This window comes from Orbicella franksi, chromosome 4 (assembly GCF_964199315.1).
Source record: "Orbicella franksi chromosome 4, jaOrbFran1.1, whole genome shotgun sequence".
In the NCBI taxonomy this organism is placed as follows: Eukaryota; Metazoa; Cnidaria; class Anthozoa; order Scleractinia; family Merulinidae; genus Orbicella; species Orbicella franksi.
In genome coordinates, this window is record NC_138148.1 from 24,102,301 (window position 1) to 24,117,211 (window position 14,911).

Below are 14,911 nucleotides of genomic sequence, written 5' to 3' on the forward strand. Positions count from 1 at the left end.
GTTTATTTGCCCCCTCCTATTGGGGCACTCTGGTGAAATTTAGGGGCTCTTTTATGCAAAAAGAAACAACCATTAAAGAGAAAAAAATTGTACATGCGTAGGCATTTTGTTATCTACCATCCCCTGATATTGGTATTATATATCATATTATTTTATTTCTAAATATGAATGCAAAGAAAAATATATTTGACACAGGATGTTGAATATGGGAATATAAGACAGATGGTCTCCTAGGGTACCTAGCTGTATACGGATTCATGGTTTTTCACAAAACTGACTGAGTCGAGCTTCCCCTTACATGTGCTTCATACACAGAAGACAGAACATTCCCATACCATCAATATAAATAAGTCACCACAGACCAGCGTTAACATCAAAAGCAGTGTTGCTGTTTTTTGACTTTCCATCACTTTTTGCTTTGAGGGACAACCATTCATGCTTAAACTTAGAATGAGATATGTCGCAGTGGGTCTTTTCCTGACACAAGTCATAATGGTGCACCTTAGAAATATCAACTTGAGGAAAGATTTTGCCAACAACATGCTTAACATCACGGGTAGAGTTAATGGGAGAGGATTCGGTACAGGAGGAGATGGGGCAAGGGATATTGGGTGTAGCAGTCATAACAGGGATAGGATGCTGTGGACCAGGCTCTGTTGCTTGAGTAACTGGCAATGGAACTTCAACTGGAGGGTCGTTGCTGCTGCTGCCGCCGGAGTCATCATCTAAAGAACACGCTTATCTTATTATCAGGGTTATATTATAAGTGGGAGCAAGTAGTAATGGTGTTGAAACGGCAAAATAACTTCTTTTTCATGTGTTTCAGCTTATGATAAGTTAAATACACAAGAAATAAAATAAAATAAATAGTACCTCCTTCATTTTGGTAAGCTAACTTTTACTCTTCCACAAAAAGTAAAGTGTAACTTTATTATTCTAGCAATAATACTCTTAATAAGAACAAGTTCAGAGCAACTGCAGAACTATTTAACACCGTAATTCTGGCATGTCTGACTTAACTGTAATTACCTTGTTTTCTTTGAGCAAAAAATGCTCTAATATCCCCCTGGTCGGTATCGCATTTTCTTTTACGTTGATTTAAGCTTACATCTGCTGATTCCATCAATGGATAGATCGTAAATTAACAACTTTCAAACAACTGTTGGATGACTTTACAATATTCACTCACAGATCGAACAAACTATCTTGTCCCATGTTTACAAGAGATCTGGGAGACCTGGTAACAAACTTGTTCCCAATCTTTCACAATGCCTTGAATGCGGCGGGCTACCAAGCTTTGTGTTGACAAGATGGCGGCCGCAGAAAATGGAAAGAGGACATGGTAAACAAGTTCTCAAAACAAGACTTTATTTCAATTACTTTGTGGCATCAATACTCAAGGTAGTCAGGAGTTTATTCAACCTTTTCACTCACAATATATGATTCTAAATCAAACAAGTGTGTAACCAAAGAACTGTTCGATGCCCTTTAAACCGAGTGTTTGCGAGCCAAAATTCAGCCGTCGATGACCTCTTTCCCAGCCAGCGAATTTCGCCAGCAGCCGGTGCTTAGCGACAACTCTGTATAGGACGTAAAGGCAGTGGTCCACTGTTCAATATCTGTGTTTGAAGTGGAGGCCGTCGACTTTGATTTATTCGATACCTTAACAACAGAGTTCTCTAAGGATAATACAAGATTATCCTCATCGTTGCACAGTGACAGGTTCTTAGGTAGCAACTTTGAAAGGTCAAAAAACTCACTACTTTGGATGTCTTTGATATACTGTCCCGGGATGTCTTGGAAAGGTGAAGCAAAGTTTACTGCCACAGTGTTCGTGGGAACTGTCATTTCGGGCACTGTGCCAGGCACAAGCGAAGTGGGCCTTTGGGCAAGGAGGCTCAATGAAGCACTCACAGCAGCCCTAGCCGCTTCGGTTGCTATCTCCCTGGCAGATTGTTTCACAGTGTCCGCAATTAATTGTTGGATCATCTGCATCTGGCCGTCTGTAAACTCAGGGCACTCTTGCCTTTGTGCTGCCGTTTCGTCATTGTTTGGAGCTGCTGGTTCATGTTCATTGATGTTTTGAACCTGAGTTGGTGATGGAGTGTTCAGCTCCCGGAGTCAGCGTTCAAGGGTCTTTCGGACTCCTCTCTACGGTATCCCATGTTGAACGCAAAGGGAGCAAAGGTCGGCGATGGATAGGGCTCCAAACACGGTCAGGTCAATATTTGGTTGTGCGCTTGGGCGGGAAGTCGACCGGCGAGCTCGTGGCAGCATGATTTGCAGTCTTGGAACTTAAAATCGCCTCAGAGAATAGCAAAACCATCTCAGAAGAAGGCGAAGAAACGGGTTGAACGGCTGCGAGACTTATTAACGAAAATCACGTCATAGAAGAAGGTAAATACAGTTTGCTAGCTTGCAGCGAAGGAATGAATGAACACACCACTCGTGCTCGATGCCTGGGAATCAATTGACAGTGAAATACCAGCCAATTTTGATTGGCTTAGCGTACAGTTTGCGTTACTAATGCATGCGATCACACTAAACTTTGGACTGTGAAACCCTACCCTCTACCTTTTTGCATGTCACACAACCAGCACGTAATCACTCATGGTTGTCCCATTAACTTAAATTTATGAGGACATAAATTGGTCTTTAAATTTGGCGCGGCAAGGTTCTCACCTTCTATATGATGCACATACTTAAGAAAATAACCCAAAGGAAATCCGCACACTGATTGGTTCAAAACCATGTTTTTATTAAACAATTAGATTATGAGCTTGAGATTACTGTTGCTCAAGATTTCTAGTTGACAAGGGTGCACATAGAAATCAAGAGCGAACAATCTAATTGTTTAAGTATAAATCTACTAGTCGTTCAAAAACTTTATCTAAATACTCTTCACAGACTTTCGAAAATGCCAAGAAGTGATGTTCATTTTGTTAACAAGGCCACACTTCTGTGCTACTCACTGTCTATCATAGACTTGAGTGGATCCGATATCAAGCTGCAAAAATTTGGAATTCGCTCCCAGACAGTAAGAGAACAATATCATTTAAACATTTTAAGACAGTCATAAAGAAAATGAACTTTTAGTAGTAGTTATAATTATTGTGTTAGTAGTAGTTTTAATTATGGTATTTTAATAATTTAATTGATTTATGTATTTTTATTCTATTCTTTGAAGATATTAGCTCAATAGAGCTACTCTGATAATTCGAGTTGAAATAAAGTGTATGTATGTAAGTATCAAAGAATTAGATAGCGAATAACATAGCCAATCATCGAATGGCATTCCTGAGCCATAGTAGATTTATACTAAAACTCGCTAGAAACACGGTGCATGTTTTCTTTTTCTTAAATAAAACAGGTCTGCAATGTAGTTGTTAATTCTTAAATGAATGATCAGTATACTGTTGTTGCTCTGGTTATAATATCTCTCTCTGTGTTGAAGTGCTACATGAAAGTAGGGAATCAAAGCTAATTAATGCAAAAATGGAGGTAAAATTTTGTGAATTAATAAACATAGGTTTTCAGATGGTTGTTAAGATACATTGGTCAAATACTTTTAATTGTATGTACAATTGACATAATAGACAATTATTAATTACTGATGTGACATTGACTTCTTCGTGAAGTCTCGATATAGGTAAGGAAGAGAAAGTCTGCATTTGAACCATGGCTTATCAGGCTGGTCCTTATGTCTGGTTTCCTTAGCATCAAGCTGCTAGTAGTATTTTCCAGGAATGTATCACGATGACCTTGACAAGGGCTCAAATGTGGACCACTCCATCTGAAGTCCAGGGCTTTAAACACACATGCAAGACCATTGCACCTCCCCACATGGTTTGGTTTAATTACTTCAGCTTGTTGCATAATGAAGTCACCATGTCTCTGGTTGTGATATTTACATGTACTCACTAGTGTTCAATTCAGAACTTGCCAGCAGTATTAAAATCGAGTGAAGTCCTAACAAGTTCTTGTGATTACTGTATAGAGACTGATATATGTACAATGTAGTTTCTTTCTTGGCTTGTCAACATTAAGATTGTAGCAGATGTGGTAAAATTGCATTGTAAATCCAGTAAGAAGAAAAGCATATTGTTACAATACCTCTTCTGATAAGATGGTTGTAAGGGGAATGATGATGAGAAGAAAATTTTGTTCATAATAATTGCTCTGCATGAAAAGTACATCTAGAGTGTACACGTATCTTGGTTTCTGCATATGAAGTCAAATGAAGTTACGGAGTTAAATATAGAAGTGGAGTGTTCCTCTTTCCATTTGTCACTGAGCTTCACTGCTTTGGTTTCTAAGTTCTTGTTTAAGACTTAACTTCCACAGAAACTCTTGGAAGACCATTGCTTAGTTCCATTTGTACATTTTAATGCTGTATGTAACACCTATTGGTACATGTACATCATGTGTCTTTTCATGTCTAGATAAATGCCACCATGGCTAATGTAGATCTCCATACTGCTTTGATTGGATCTGTTTGAAAAAAGACAAAGATTATAAAATTATTCACAGTGATAGTTACTTGCAATAAATTAAGAAGCAATGTAATTATGTTAAGTGTCACCATACTGTTGATTAAAGAAAGGGTTAATTTTGTAATTTTTGAAATTACAAATGTTGTTTCAGTGAGTTGTGGTTACAAGATACAGTATAACTGTGGTGTTTAAACAAGACAAGGGGGAGGGTGTAGGGGGTGTTGGTGAAGACTTACCTGTGGATGGTGCTTGTAGAAGGCAGTAGTTTGTGGATTTCCAGAGAAATACAAAATTGGCTGCTTTAAAAATGCAATGTTGTTTATGTGTTTTAGTGCAGTTGCTAACTAAATATATGTATCTTAGAAACTTAAGGTTACAGTATACCTTCGGGTCGGCAATTTTCTTCAAATTTGGATTTTTAGGTCAAAATAGTGGTCGAAGAATAATCTCTAATTTCTGAAAAAAAATTTTGAAAAAGGCTAAATATTGGCGGAGAAATGGCGGTTTTGCGTTTTCACCGGAAGTAAAAGTTTACCTCTTGATTGACAGCCCTATGGCGCGTATGCAATCAACCGAGACGATTTTCGCGGGAATTATCTATATGGATGTCACGAATTGACTACTCAGTTGATCAGCATTGTTGTTCTGACTACCCAGCGTTTTTGATATTAGGCGTGTCTCTATTAAGTTATAAGTAAACATAGACGATGTTTAAACCATGGACCGGTTCGAAAAAGCGAAAACAGCGAAGAACGAATGAAAATACATCAATGAGTGAAGAAGCGAAAGTTCGCCACGCGGATGAAGCTATAGTTATCGTATAAGGTGGGCAAATATTCATGGTAAGAGAAAAGAGAGGTTCTGTAAAAATTTCGGAACTTGACGGCAATAACAGGGATGCTGACAGAGACTCTTCTGATGAGTCCGATATCGACGACGGACGACGACAGACTCATTCAGACCATTTGAAATATTATCCATGCACATTTGCCCACACACAGTTGCTCTCGACGCTGTCTTTTGTTTGTTTCCTTCGCTCAGCCACTCTAGCATTCGTATCCTTTTTAGTCTTCCCCATTTTGCCAGACCAGCTTCAAGAAAAACCGAGCTACGGAAAAATTATCTCTCTGCCTTCGGTTCCTTGAGCACATTGCGAAACACAAGAGTTTTTTAGAGATTCACGCGTAAATTTCACCAGGAGGTTAACGGTAGTAAAGTTTCCCTGCACTGATTGGCTTAGTTATCTGAGAACCCAGTTGAAGGTGTTTGTGGGCGGAGTTTGTTTGCGAAGCAGAAAATTTTTCTTAGCGCTGTTTTCTCAAATAAATTTTTTCACTTGAAGCAGACACTTTAAAGAGTTATAACTCAAAGGGATTTTGTTCAATTGCTCTTAAATTTGGACAGTGGCTAGTTTAACATATAAACTACAAAAGTGTGTCTGGGAATTGTTAATTTCGAAATACTTTTTCTTCGAGAGCGATTTTTGTACGATCACTCCACATTTTTTTAATCCTATTTCGAAAATGTTCTGTAACTTTTTACTGCAATCGAATGTGCCAAAACGCAGACACGTTTTTTAAGCGCTTTGGGCCCTGAAACCAAGGAAAAAATTAAATTGGCGAAAAACGAAATTCACTTTGACTTGTAGCTTTCGAAAGGTGATTCGGGCGCTTGCATTTAGTGGTCGTGAAAAATTCAACAATTCATTTTCTTTCAAAATTCTTGGTATAGTTTGATAGCCAGCTCCATAAGCTTTAATTTGATATAGGGTTTAGGTATCTACAGCTTAAACTGCATGCGCTACATCGCTTGCATGCGAGACACCCCTGAAGGTATACTGTAACCTTAATCAAACTCTGTGCTGATAGGAAATTGATCAATAACATTTGTTTATTATGATTATGATTATTATTATTACTATTATTATTATTAACACAACAAAAGCATTGTTTGAAAAAGAGGGACAATTCTATGTACATGTATTATATTACATTTACTTTGATGTGTTCTTTCTTTACATTGTACTGTACATGTAGATGTAATTGTTGGCCATATGGTCTTTTGTTACTTAACATCATGAAATGAGGCCCAAACTGCTTTATGATCTGTGAAATATGTTTCTAAAACACCTGTCTGTATATCTAAATGTAAGCGAGACATGTTTGTATATATGTGATCAAGTACGGTTTCGTGATCAGTTGTATAACTTGATATCCACTGTTTGTAATGCTTGCCCCTTACTAGTAGATTATGCAAAGGTTTTCCCTCTGTTTCAGTGAGCTAGTTGATATTGAAGTCTCCAACAATGATAATATTATCTTGTGAAATGCTGTTTAATACTTCAGCGATTGCTTGACAAAGCTGTCTTACAGGCACCTTTGGTGAGTGATATATGCCTAGTATTGTCCAATCTTCATGGCTGGTAATCTTAATTACAGTAACCTCAACGCCATGTATGTTGTGACAGTAGGGATACCCAGATAGGTACGGAATTCTACTATACACAGCTGTACCACCATAAGGTCTTGATACATTATTGGAAATAGGATTATCATTTCGGAAGAGAGAATAACCCGCCAAGCTATAAAACTCATTGTTATCTTGAGAACTAAATTTTGTTTCTGCAAAAATTTTAACATCAGCACTTGAATAATTTAAGTCTTTACGTACATCTTCTTTTTGTCTGTGAAGAGACCTTGCATTAAGAAAACACAGTTTAAGAAGGGATGGTGTTATGTCATATAGACGGGATATGCAAAGCGTGAGTTTTTGCAATTGTTCTTAATCTCTCCATTTCCCTCTTAACATCTGCATTAACAGCAATCTTGCTTTCACACAAGTCAGTAATATGTAGTCCTTCAATAGTAGTGACTACTGAGCCCTACATAATGTATGTGTGGAATAGTTTTTCTGGTACTAAAATCCACAACAATTTCAGTTTCAGTATCACCTTGTGACCTGTGGGTTGTTTTTGCTGCTGCAGGACGCAATGGGAACTGTTTTCTTACAACTTGTGCTGTTTTGTTTCTCCCTACTGCAAACTGTGTAGTCACCGGTTTTATTGGGGTCCATGTCTGTTCAATTCCTTGGACATGCAGTCATCTATTTTCATTCCTGGTTTTCTGACCAGCATCTCAGTGGTCAAATTGCACCCATACAATACCAGATGGTTTGTTTGGTTGATGTAACTGAACGAGTCTAATAACATTTCCAGCACCATTTGTCATGCCATCTTCAGTTCGTATGTTCATTACAAGGTCTGTTCTTTCACCTTCAGCAAGACAAAGGGTTGAGGCTAACTGTAATGAACACTATATCGAGGCTTCTCTAATTAAGTGAGTAATCTTAACTCTTTCTGATTCGCCAATTTGTTGCTTAGCAATGACGTCATCAGTTTTTACACATGGACGTATATAGATAGTGTTAGCGGCATATTCCCGCCAGTAGTTCAAGTTTCAGTTATCGTGCGTGCACAGTACGTGTTTTCAAGTAAATTAAGTTTTAAGCTACCCTTGACTATTTAGAGTGCAAGCGGGAACCGATGTGTAAGTACAAACTGTTTTCTATGCTTGCTTTTTAGTATAAGTTTCAAGTTTTGACGTTTTTTAACCTTATGTACCTTTAGTCTCGGTTTTTTTATACAACAGCCTATTGTACTAAGTCCAACACGTGGCAGAGCCCCAGTTTTCAAAGTTTTCATTTCATCTTGTTTTTAGTGATAGATCTTTATAGTTCACACTCCCGCTAGCTTAGGTTTCTATTTAGCAACTTTCCTATAGAATCTCTGGTAATTCAGTTAAGTCCTTTCCTTGCTAGTAAATTCCCACATTGCTTTCAGTGGCGCTCACGCAAGCACGTTTTTATCGCATCGTACAATTTTATTGCTTTCAAGTTTTTAGAGTGTTATCATTTATTGTATTAGGACAGTTAGCAATATGCATATCTGCTTGGGATCACTGATGATTTTAATTGTATCTTTACTGAGAAGTTTGACTGGAAGTATTGTCATATCGCAGTTATGATTGGAATGTTTGCTATTATTGTTTCGTGACTCTTGTCATCTTGTAATCTTCTATTATTTAGTAATTAGTTTATTCATTACATTATATTTCAGTTTACGTTTGATTATCGTCAATTAAATCACCGTCAATCACAGCTGATTTTCCATGATCTCTGGCTTTATTTGATTAGTAAAGCATCTCCCACACACGCTAGTCTCATCGCGACAAGTTGTCTAGCAAGTGACAATTCGGCCTTTCAACAGTCGCTGTGAACCTGACGTTACACTAACTGTTTTGTTTTTCTTGGATCATTAGGTAATTGCTGCAGTATTTCGTTTCTTAGCTCTGTAGAGGTAGCTCCAATAACACCATCCTGAGCATTTATCCTGAATTTGTTTCCTGAAGCTGCATTATGGACTCTGATTAAATTCATCAACTTTTGCATTTTGTACAAATAGGTGAGGTGCATCAATTGGGCGATTAATGTCTTCCTGGATAACTCTCTCTTTGAGTTTTGCAATGTCAGCGGCCATGTGGTTACTTTTGTGTAACCTATTAAGCAGTTCAGCAAATAACTTGCTGTCTCATTGACGCATTATTTCATCAAGTTCAAACATTTTAAACTGTTTTTGCCATAAACTTGGGGCAAGAACTGTATCATCTAAATTTTTCAGGTCTGAAAATATATCCATCCATAACAGGTTCTAACTGGAATAAATCACCAATAGCAATGATGCTAACACCACCAAAATCCTCTCTACATCCTTTTATATCTTTAAGCCTATTATTTAGCCGTATTGCAAAAGTACTATTTCCTACCCTTGAGATTTCATCAACAAAAATCAATTTAACACCTCCAAATTGACTTCTCAGAGTGTGAAGTCTTCTTGAGTCAAGCGGTTTGTGGTTTCTCAGTGATTGATTGGCAGGAATAGCCAGAGTGCTATGAACTGTGTTGCCCTTAATGGTGTATGCAGCTTTACCAGTTGGAGCTAAAAGTATAACTTTGATCTTATGAAAATCATCGCCAGCTCTAGTCTTATAATACTTAAGTGCTGCGTGACACAAAGCTTTTGTTAAATGTGATTTACCAACACCAGCACCTTCACTGAGGAAGCAGTAAAAAGTAGTTTCTGAGGTTTTAATCTGATTTAAGATGTGATAAAAAAATTCTTTCTGCTCTTTATTGAGTGTCTGGACCATTTGACGATAATCACAATCAGGCAGCTCATTTAATATCAGTGGCTCATTATTTAGTGATATTGATGGAATGCCAAGATCATTAGATAGGTCATAACTCTCACTGAAATCAGGATGCAAATCTTCAGTACCCAAAGCTTCATGTTGCAGTTCAATACTTTGTGTGTTTGGTGCTATGGAATCAAAGTGCTCATCATTGTAGTCTGTGTTGTGTATGTGCTGCTCAATCTCATGTAAATCTTCACTACAGACAGCATATTGCATCATTTGTTTATCAATTTTTCCTTCAAAAGAAGGTAACGCTCCTGATATGAAGAGCTGCTGCATATTAAATCAGTTTCTTCATTTCACTATGAAGTAAAAAGCATAATAAGTTCACGTTAGTGTTTTTTTGGGTGAGATTTTACATTGAACCACACACTTCTAATTATTCTGGGTTTTAAATGCTGCTTTAGTTTTCCATTTTTTCTAACCTGTGAGGTGTTTTTGGCACAGTTGAAGAGTTCGTCATCATTGTTTTCATCATCATCTAATGTCTCCAGTGGGAGATTATCTAAATCAGTGCTTTTTTATTTTTTTGTAAAAGGCTTTCGACATGAATCATACAATGCAGCCCAATCAGCTAGTGAAATGTTCTCACGACTGGCAGGTCTTTGTATATATCTGTTTAACAGACCACTAGAGTGAACCTCTTCTGAGTCATCCATTTCTTCTATTCCATTCATTGGTTTCAAGAGTTGCACTCTTTCCTCAGGAGGTGTGGTGTTAATGAAAATCACTCCTGGAACTTTTTCTCATTGGTAGCTGAAGGACTATGTAAACTGCTTACTGGGCACTTATTTCCACAGCATTTAAAAATTGGTTACCGATGTCTCTTACGTGTTGCTTTATACTGGAATTTCCTGCTCTGGCTTCCTCACATGCTCTTTGTAAAAGCTGACTCATTCCTTTTTGTGCTTTAGAAATATATGACACAATGTACATAGCACAAGCATAAACATCTAGCACAAATTGAATATCCATATTTGCCCTCCAGGCACTTAGACAGGCACTATTATAGTTGTTTACTCTTAGTTCATTTGGTTTTCTTTTTAAAAATATCGTAGGAGAACTGAGACTTGATTGAATAGCAAGATAGTAGTTCCATTCAGTGACGTTTAGATTGATCAGAAATTGGTCAAATGTGATGTCTTCACCTTCTTTCGTGCCACTTAAATGTTTACTGATGTTTCTCGAAGTATCTAAATGTTTTCTAACCTCAGTTTCAGACACATCATCACCAAGAGGATACAAAATGGTCGTTGACTTCATAGGTGGTTGTGGAAAATTAAACCTGCATTCTGCCTTTGACTTCTTACGACAAGTTTGGCAGTGCCTATGAATCTGTCTATTGACAAGAAGCTCTAATCTTGGATAATTTTTTGTTTTTTTACAAGTTATTATTTTATCAATAAATGATGTAACATCATGGTCATCATCACATCCAAACAGTGGTGCATCTTCAAGCCAAATTAACATGTGGATATGAGGAGAGCCCCTCTGTTGATATTTGACTCTGTAAAACCAGTCTGCTATTTTCCCTAAGGGAGTAGCATTGCTCATGAAATAATGGCTTCAAAAGTTGATTGAACTGATAGTCAAAATGCCGTGCACAGGTTACTGGATCACTCTGAATTAACCTGCCCTTTTCTTCCCATTTCGTGTTTTCTAGTTCGGTATCTGAATATTCTATATCATCAACAAGCTTGCCAAGTATTCTAAGAAGATGTATCCACTGTGTTTCAGCTGATGAAAAGCTACAAAATAAAGTAGCAGGTCTTAGTTGTCTGATCATTGCAAAGATGTCTTTTTTGGCCTTCTCAAAATAAGGAGGTGAGCCACGAAGTGCTCTTAAGAATTTGTAGCCTTCATCAAGATGAACTAATCTTTCCAGGGTACCTTTTTGCTTTAACTGACCAGCTGTAAGACATCTATTGTTCCCTTTACATTTTTGTAGTACTACTTGAGATTTTCCTAGCAGAATCTTTGTTTGTAATTTTTTAGTTTTAAAAAAGATATTCTCCACAGACATTGCAGCTCGTCAATCTGATCTTCTTAGTTCTGATTTGCAAATATCACTGTAATGAACATCAACTACTCTCTTTATTTTTAGGCTTCCTTTGACCTAGAAATATTCCTGGATAAGCTAACTCTTCAGAATATTTGTCCCTAAATATACTCAAAGGTACACTTCCTTCCCCAGGGGCAATGTTGTAAATTTGTTGCCATTCAGTGTCATCAAGAAAGTCAGTTGCAGTTAACATAGTGTCAGTTACTCCTGCAGGTGTTTCTGCATCCTCTTCAGTCCAATCATCATGAACTTCACTGGTTTCTTTGTCTGCAGTCTTTTCAGCATTGCTTGTATCACTTACGTGTTCATAACAGCTAGCTTGAGAATTATCTTCACTCTCTGTTTCATTTTGGAATTTTATATTACAGCTTGCCACCCTGTCTTCACTAAAGGATATTCCTTGTTCTCTATAAAGGTTACTGTTATCAGCCAGCCAGTTTGCTGCTTGTAAAATTTTATATGGTCTTACATTTACAGACAGCGCTGAACTTTTATATTGCAGTCGCCTTTTTAGTTGAACTTTTATTGTCCCACTCTATTGGGGTAACCACGGTAAAATGTTAACAGTGTTATTAACATCTGCTGGTAAATTGACAACATTTCCTTTTATTTTCAACTGATTTCCTCTTGGAGCTTGCATAAGCTTCTGAAAAGCTAATCTAGGTGCTAGAAGTCTACACTCTAACTCATTTAAATAAAAAAGTCTGGTTTCACTGGAAAAGACAGTCCATTAGCTGTACAGGGTGGTATTTTGTTTTTCTTAAGATTTTTGTCACAAGACTGACAGATCCATTCAATATCATCAACACTGGTTTCACTTAGTAAATATTTTCCTGCATTGGCATTGGAAAGTCTTAGCTTTTCAGCAGCAACAACACTGTGTCTATACCACAACTGGTTACAACAAGAACAAATGTACAGTGGACCTCTACAAACAACAGCATGGAATTTTTGGATTTCATCAGTAATGGTTGAATTAGTGGAAATACTTTTGCAATACTCTTGTTGTGTTAGCAGTCTCTTTTCCCTATATTCAGCAGATTCATTGGCAATTTTTTCTTTCTGATACTGACGTTTGTTTGCCAGTCTCTTTTCTCTATATCTAACAGATTCATTTGTCATTTTTTCTTTCTGATACTGACTTTGTTTGCTAGTCTCTTGTCTACATCCAACAGATTCATTTGCAGTTTTTTCCTTCTGATACTGATGTTGCTTTGCCAGTCTCTTTTCTACCTCCAACAGATTCACTTGCAGTTTTTTCTTTCCGATACTGATGTGCTTTGCCAGTCTCGTTTGTCTGCATTCCAAAGATTCATTACCATTTTTTTCTTTTTAATACTTAGATTGACTTGCAAGCCTTTTTTGTCTTGATTTAACTCATCACAAATAGATGAGCTTGGGAACTGGGACCCGTTTCTCGAAAGCCCCGGAAACTTTTCGGGCCCGTAAAGCCATTTTTAGTCCATCTGTTTCTAACAACGGAGAAGTGTATAGGCCTGAAACTTCTTGTATGAAGGAAACTTTTCTTCACCTTAAGAATATGTGAATAAAACAGCTCTGTAATCGTAAGGTTCGAGATTTTGCTATGGCTTTACGGGCCTGAAAAGTTTCCGGGTCTTTTGAGAAACGGGCTCCTGGTGCCTTAAAGGTTACTTAGGTGCCAAAGCCATAAGCCACTAGGAGGTATCCATGGCAACCCTGGAAAGCAGAAACCACCCAATGAGCGTCTGCTAACCGGCACCATCACACTGAAAGAAATTCAGTGGAAACCACTTACCTGAATACTTACCCTGACCAAGAACAAAACGGGTGGGAGGAGAGGGTGCAAGAATCCACAAAGATTCGTGAGCAAAGCAGTGCAACTGATCCGCAACAATCAGCTCAATACGCTACAACAATTATGCAGTGAACCATAAACCCCTGCAAAACCCCTCAGGGCCGCCCCACAGGTCACGTACTCCCAAACGGGGAAACCGCTGGCTGCATAACCTCATATTTAACTTTCCTAAATGATATTAGCTGGATGGGCACACTAGCTGGCTGCATTAGTGCAAGTTTAACCTTGCCTAAATGATATTTAGGCACATTTAAACTCATCACAAATAGATGAGCTTGGGAACTGGTGCCTTAAAGGTTAGCGGGTTGCCAAAGCCGTAAGTGGCTAGGAGGTATCCATGGCAACCCTGGAAAGCAGGAACCACCCAGATGAAAACCTTCTCCTGGTGCTTGGAGAAAGGAGGGACCCGAGGACAGGGGGACATGGTACCTCCAATCCCCCAAACCTACCCCCAAGCACCAATCAGCTGATATAAAGGGCAAATGCAAAATAAACACATACCTAGGAAGCTAGCCACGGTGTACTGCAAATCCAAAGGAAAGACCCAGGAACATAATGCTACAGCAACCAGAGATAAGCTCCAAAGGGCATTCCAGGCAGCACAAATACTTTCCTCAAGCCAATTTTTTAGAGAGGGAAGCTAAGGCATCTGACGGGGTCCTAATGTAGAGCTAATAGGCATTGCTTGACCAGCGGCCCATGGACTGAATCAGATGATCTGGTACTCCATTGTGAGCAGGGACAGTAGCAGCCCCTATGCAAAAGCTATGGCTTGAGAAGTTACTGGAAATCCTGGCTGAGACCATGATCTGCCGAAGCCAATTGGTCAACACAGAACGTGAAAGGGGCTGACCACTTTGGAACAAAAATAGGGGGCCTGGAGCATCACCCCTGAGCACAAGGTAAGTCATAACAGCATGAACTGCACACAATGGATGCCAACTAACACCAATGTGAATGAGACAGCCCTTCTGAAATGGATCAGTCTTGGAACCTTTAATCTTAATGCACATGCATGATGGGGCCAAAGGTGAATCCACTGCAATATCCTGAACACCCAAGTGCAGAGATGAAGAGAAGTTAGACAAGTTGGGAACGGTGAACTCGGAAGTGCATAGGAAGCCAAAATATCCCAATGAACAAGCTGCCCAGAACATGCAATGGTCCGGGAGGCGAAGGTCCAGAGACCGCCAAATAACCAACATCAGATCATCAGTAATGGGAAGTCACAAAGAAGGAGAACCTTGACAGCGCTTGATTCCACGTACAA

At 38.5% G+C, this 14,911-nt stretch overlaps 2 protein-coding genes and 3 pseudogenes across 2 annotated transcripts; all 5 read right to left on the minus strand.

Annotated features, from left to right (window-relative positions):
- Positions 1-1,059: 1,059 nt before the first annotated feature.
- On the minus strand, positions 1,060-3,096 carry LOC145485052 (uncharacterized). The gene has a single exon (XM_081463704.1). The coding sequence runs from the start codon at positions 1,993-1,995 to the stop codon at positions 1,516-1,518; it is 480 nt and encodes a 159-aa protein (XP_081319830.1). The 5' UTR covers positions 1,996-3,096; the 3' UTR covers positions 1,060-1,515.
- A 3,677-nt stretch (positions 3,097-6,773) lies between these two features.
- LOC145485633 (uncharacterized) lies at positions 6,774-7,926 on the minus strand (annotated as a pseudogene).
- An 848-nt stretch (positions 7,927-8,774) lies between these two features.
- LOC145484987 (uncharacterized) lies at positions 8,775-10,021 on the minus strand (annotated as a pseudogene).
- Positions 10,022-11,195: 1,174 nt separating this feature from the next.
- Positions 11,196-12,926, minus strand: LOC145484962 (uncharacterized; annotated as a pseudogene).
- Positions 12,927-14,312: 1,386 nt separating this feature from the next.
- LOC145485049 (uncharacterized) lies at positions 14,313-14,846 on the minus strand. Its single transcript, XM_081463701.1, has one exon. It carries the CDS (start codon positions 14,844-14,846, stop codon positions 14,313-14,315), a length of 534 nt encoding a protein of 177 aa, XP_081319827.1.
- Between the last annotated feature and the right edge of the window lie 65 nt (positions 14,847-14,911).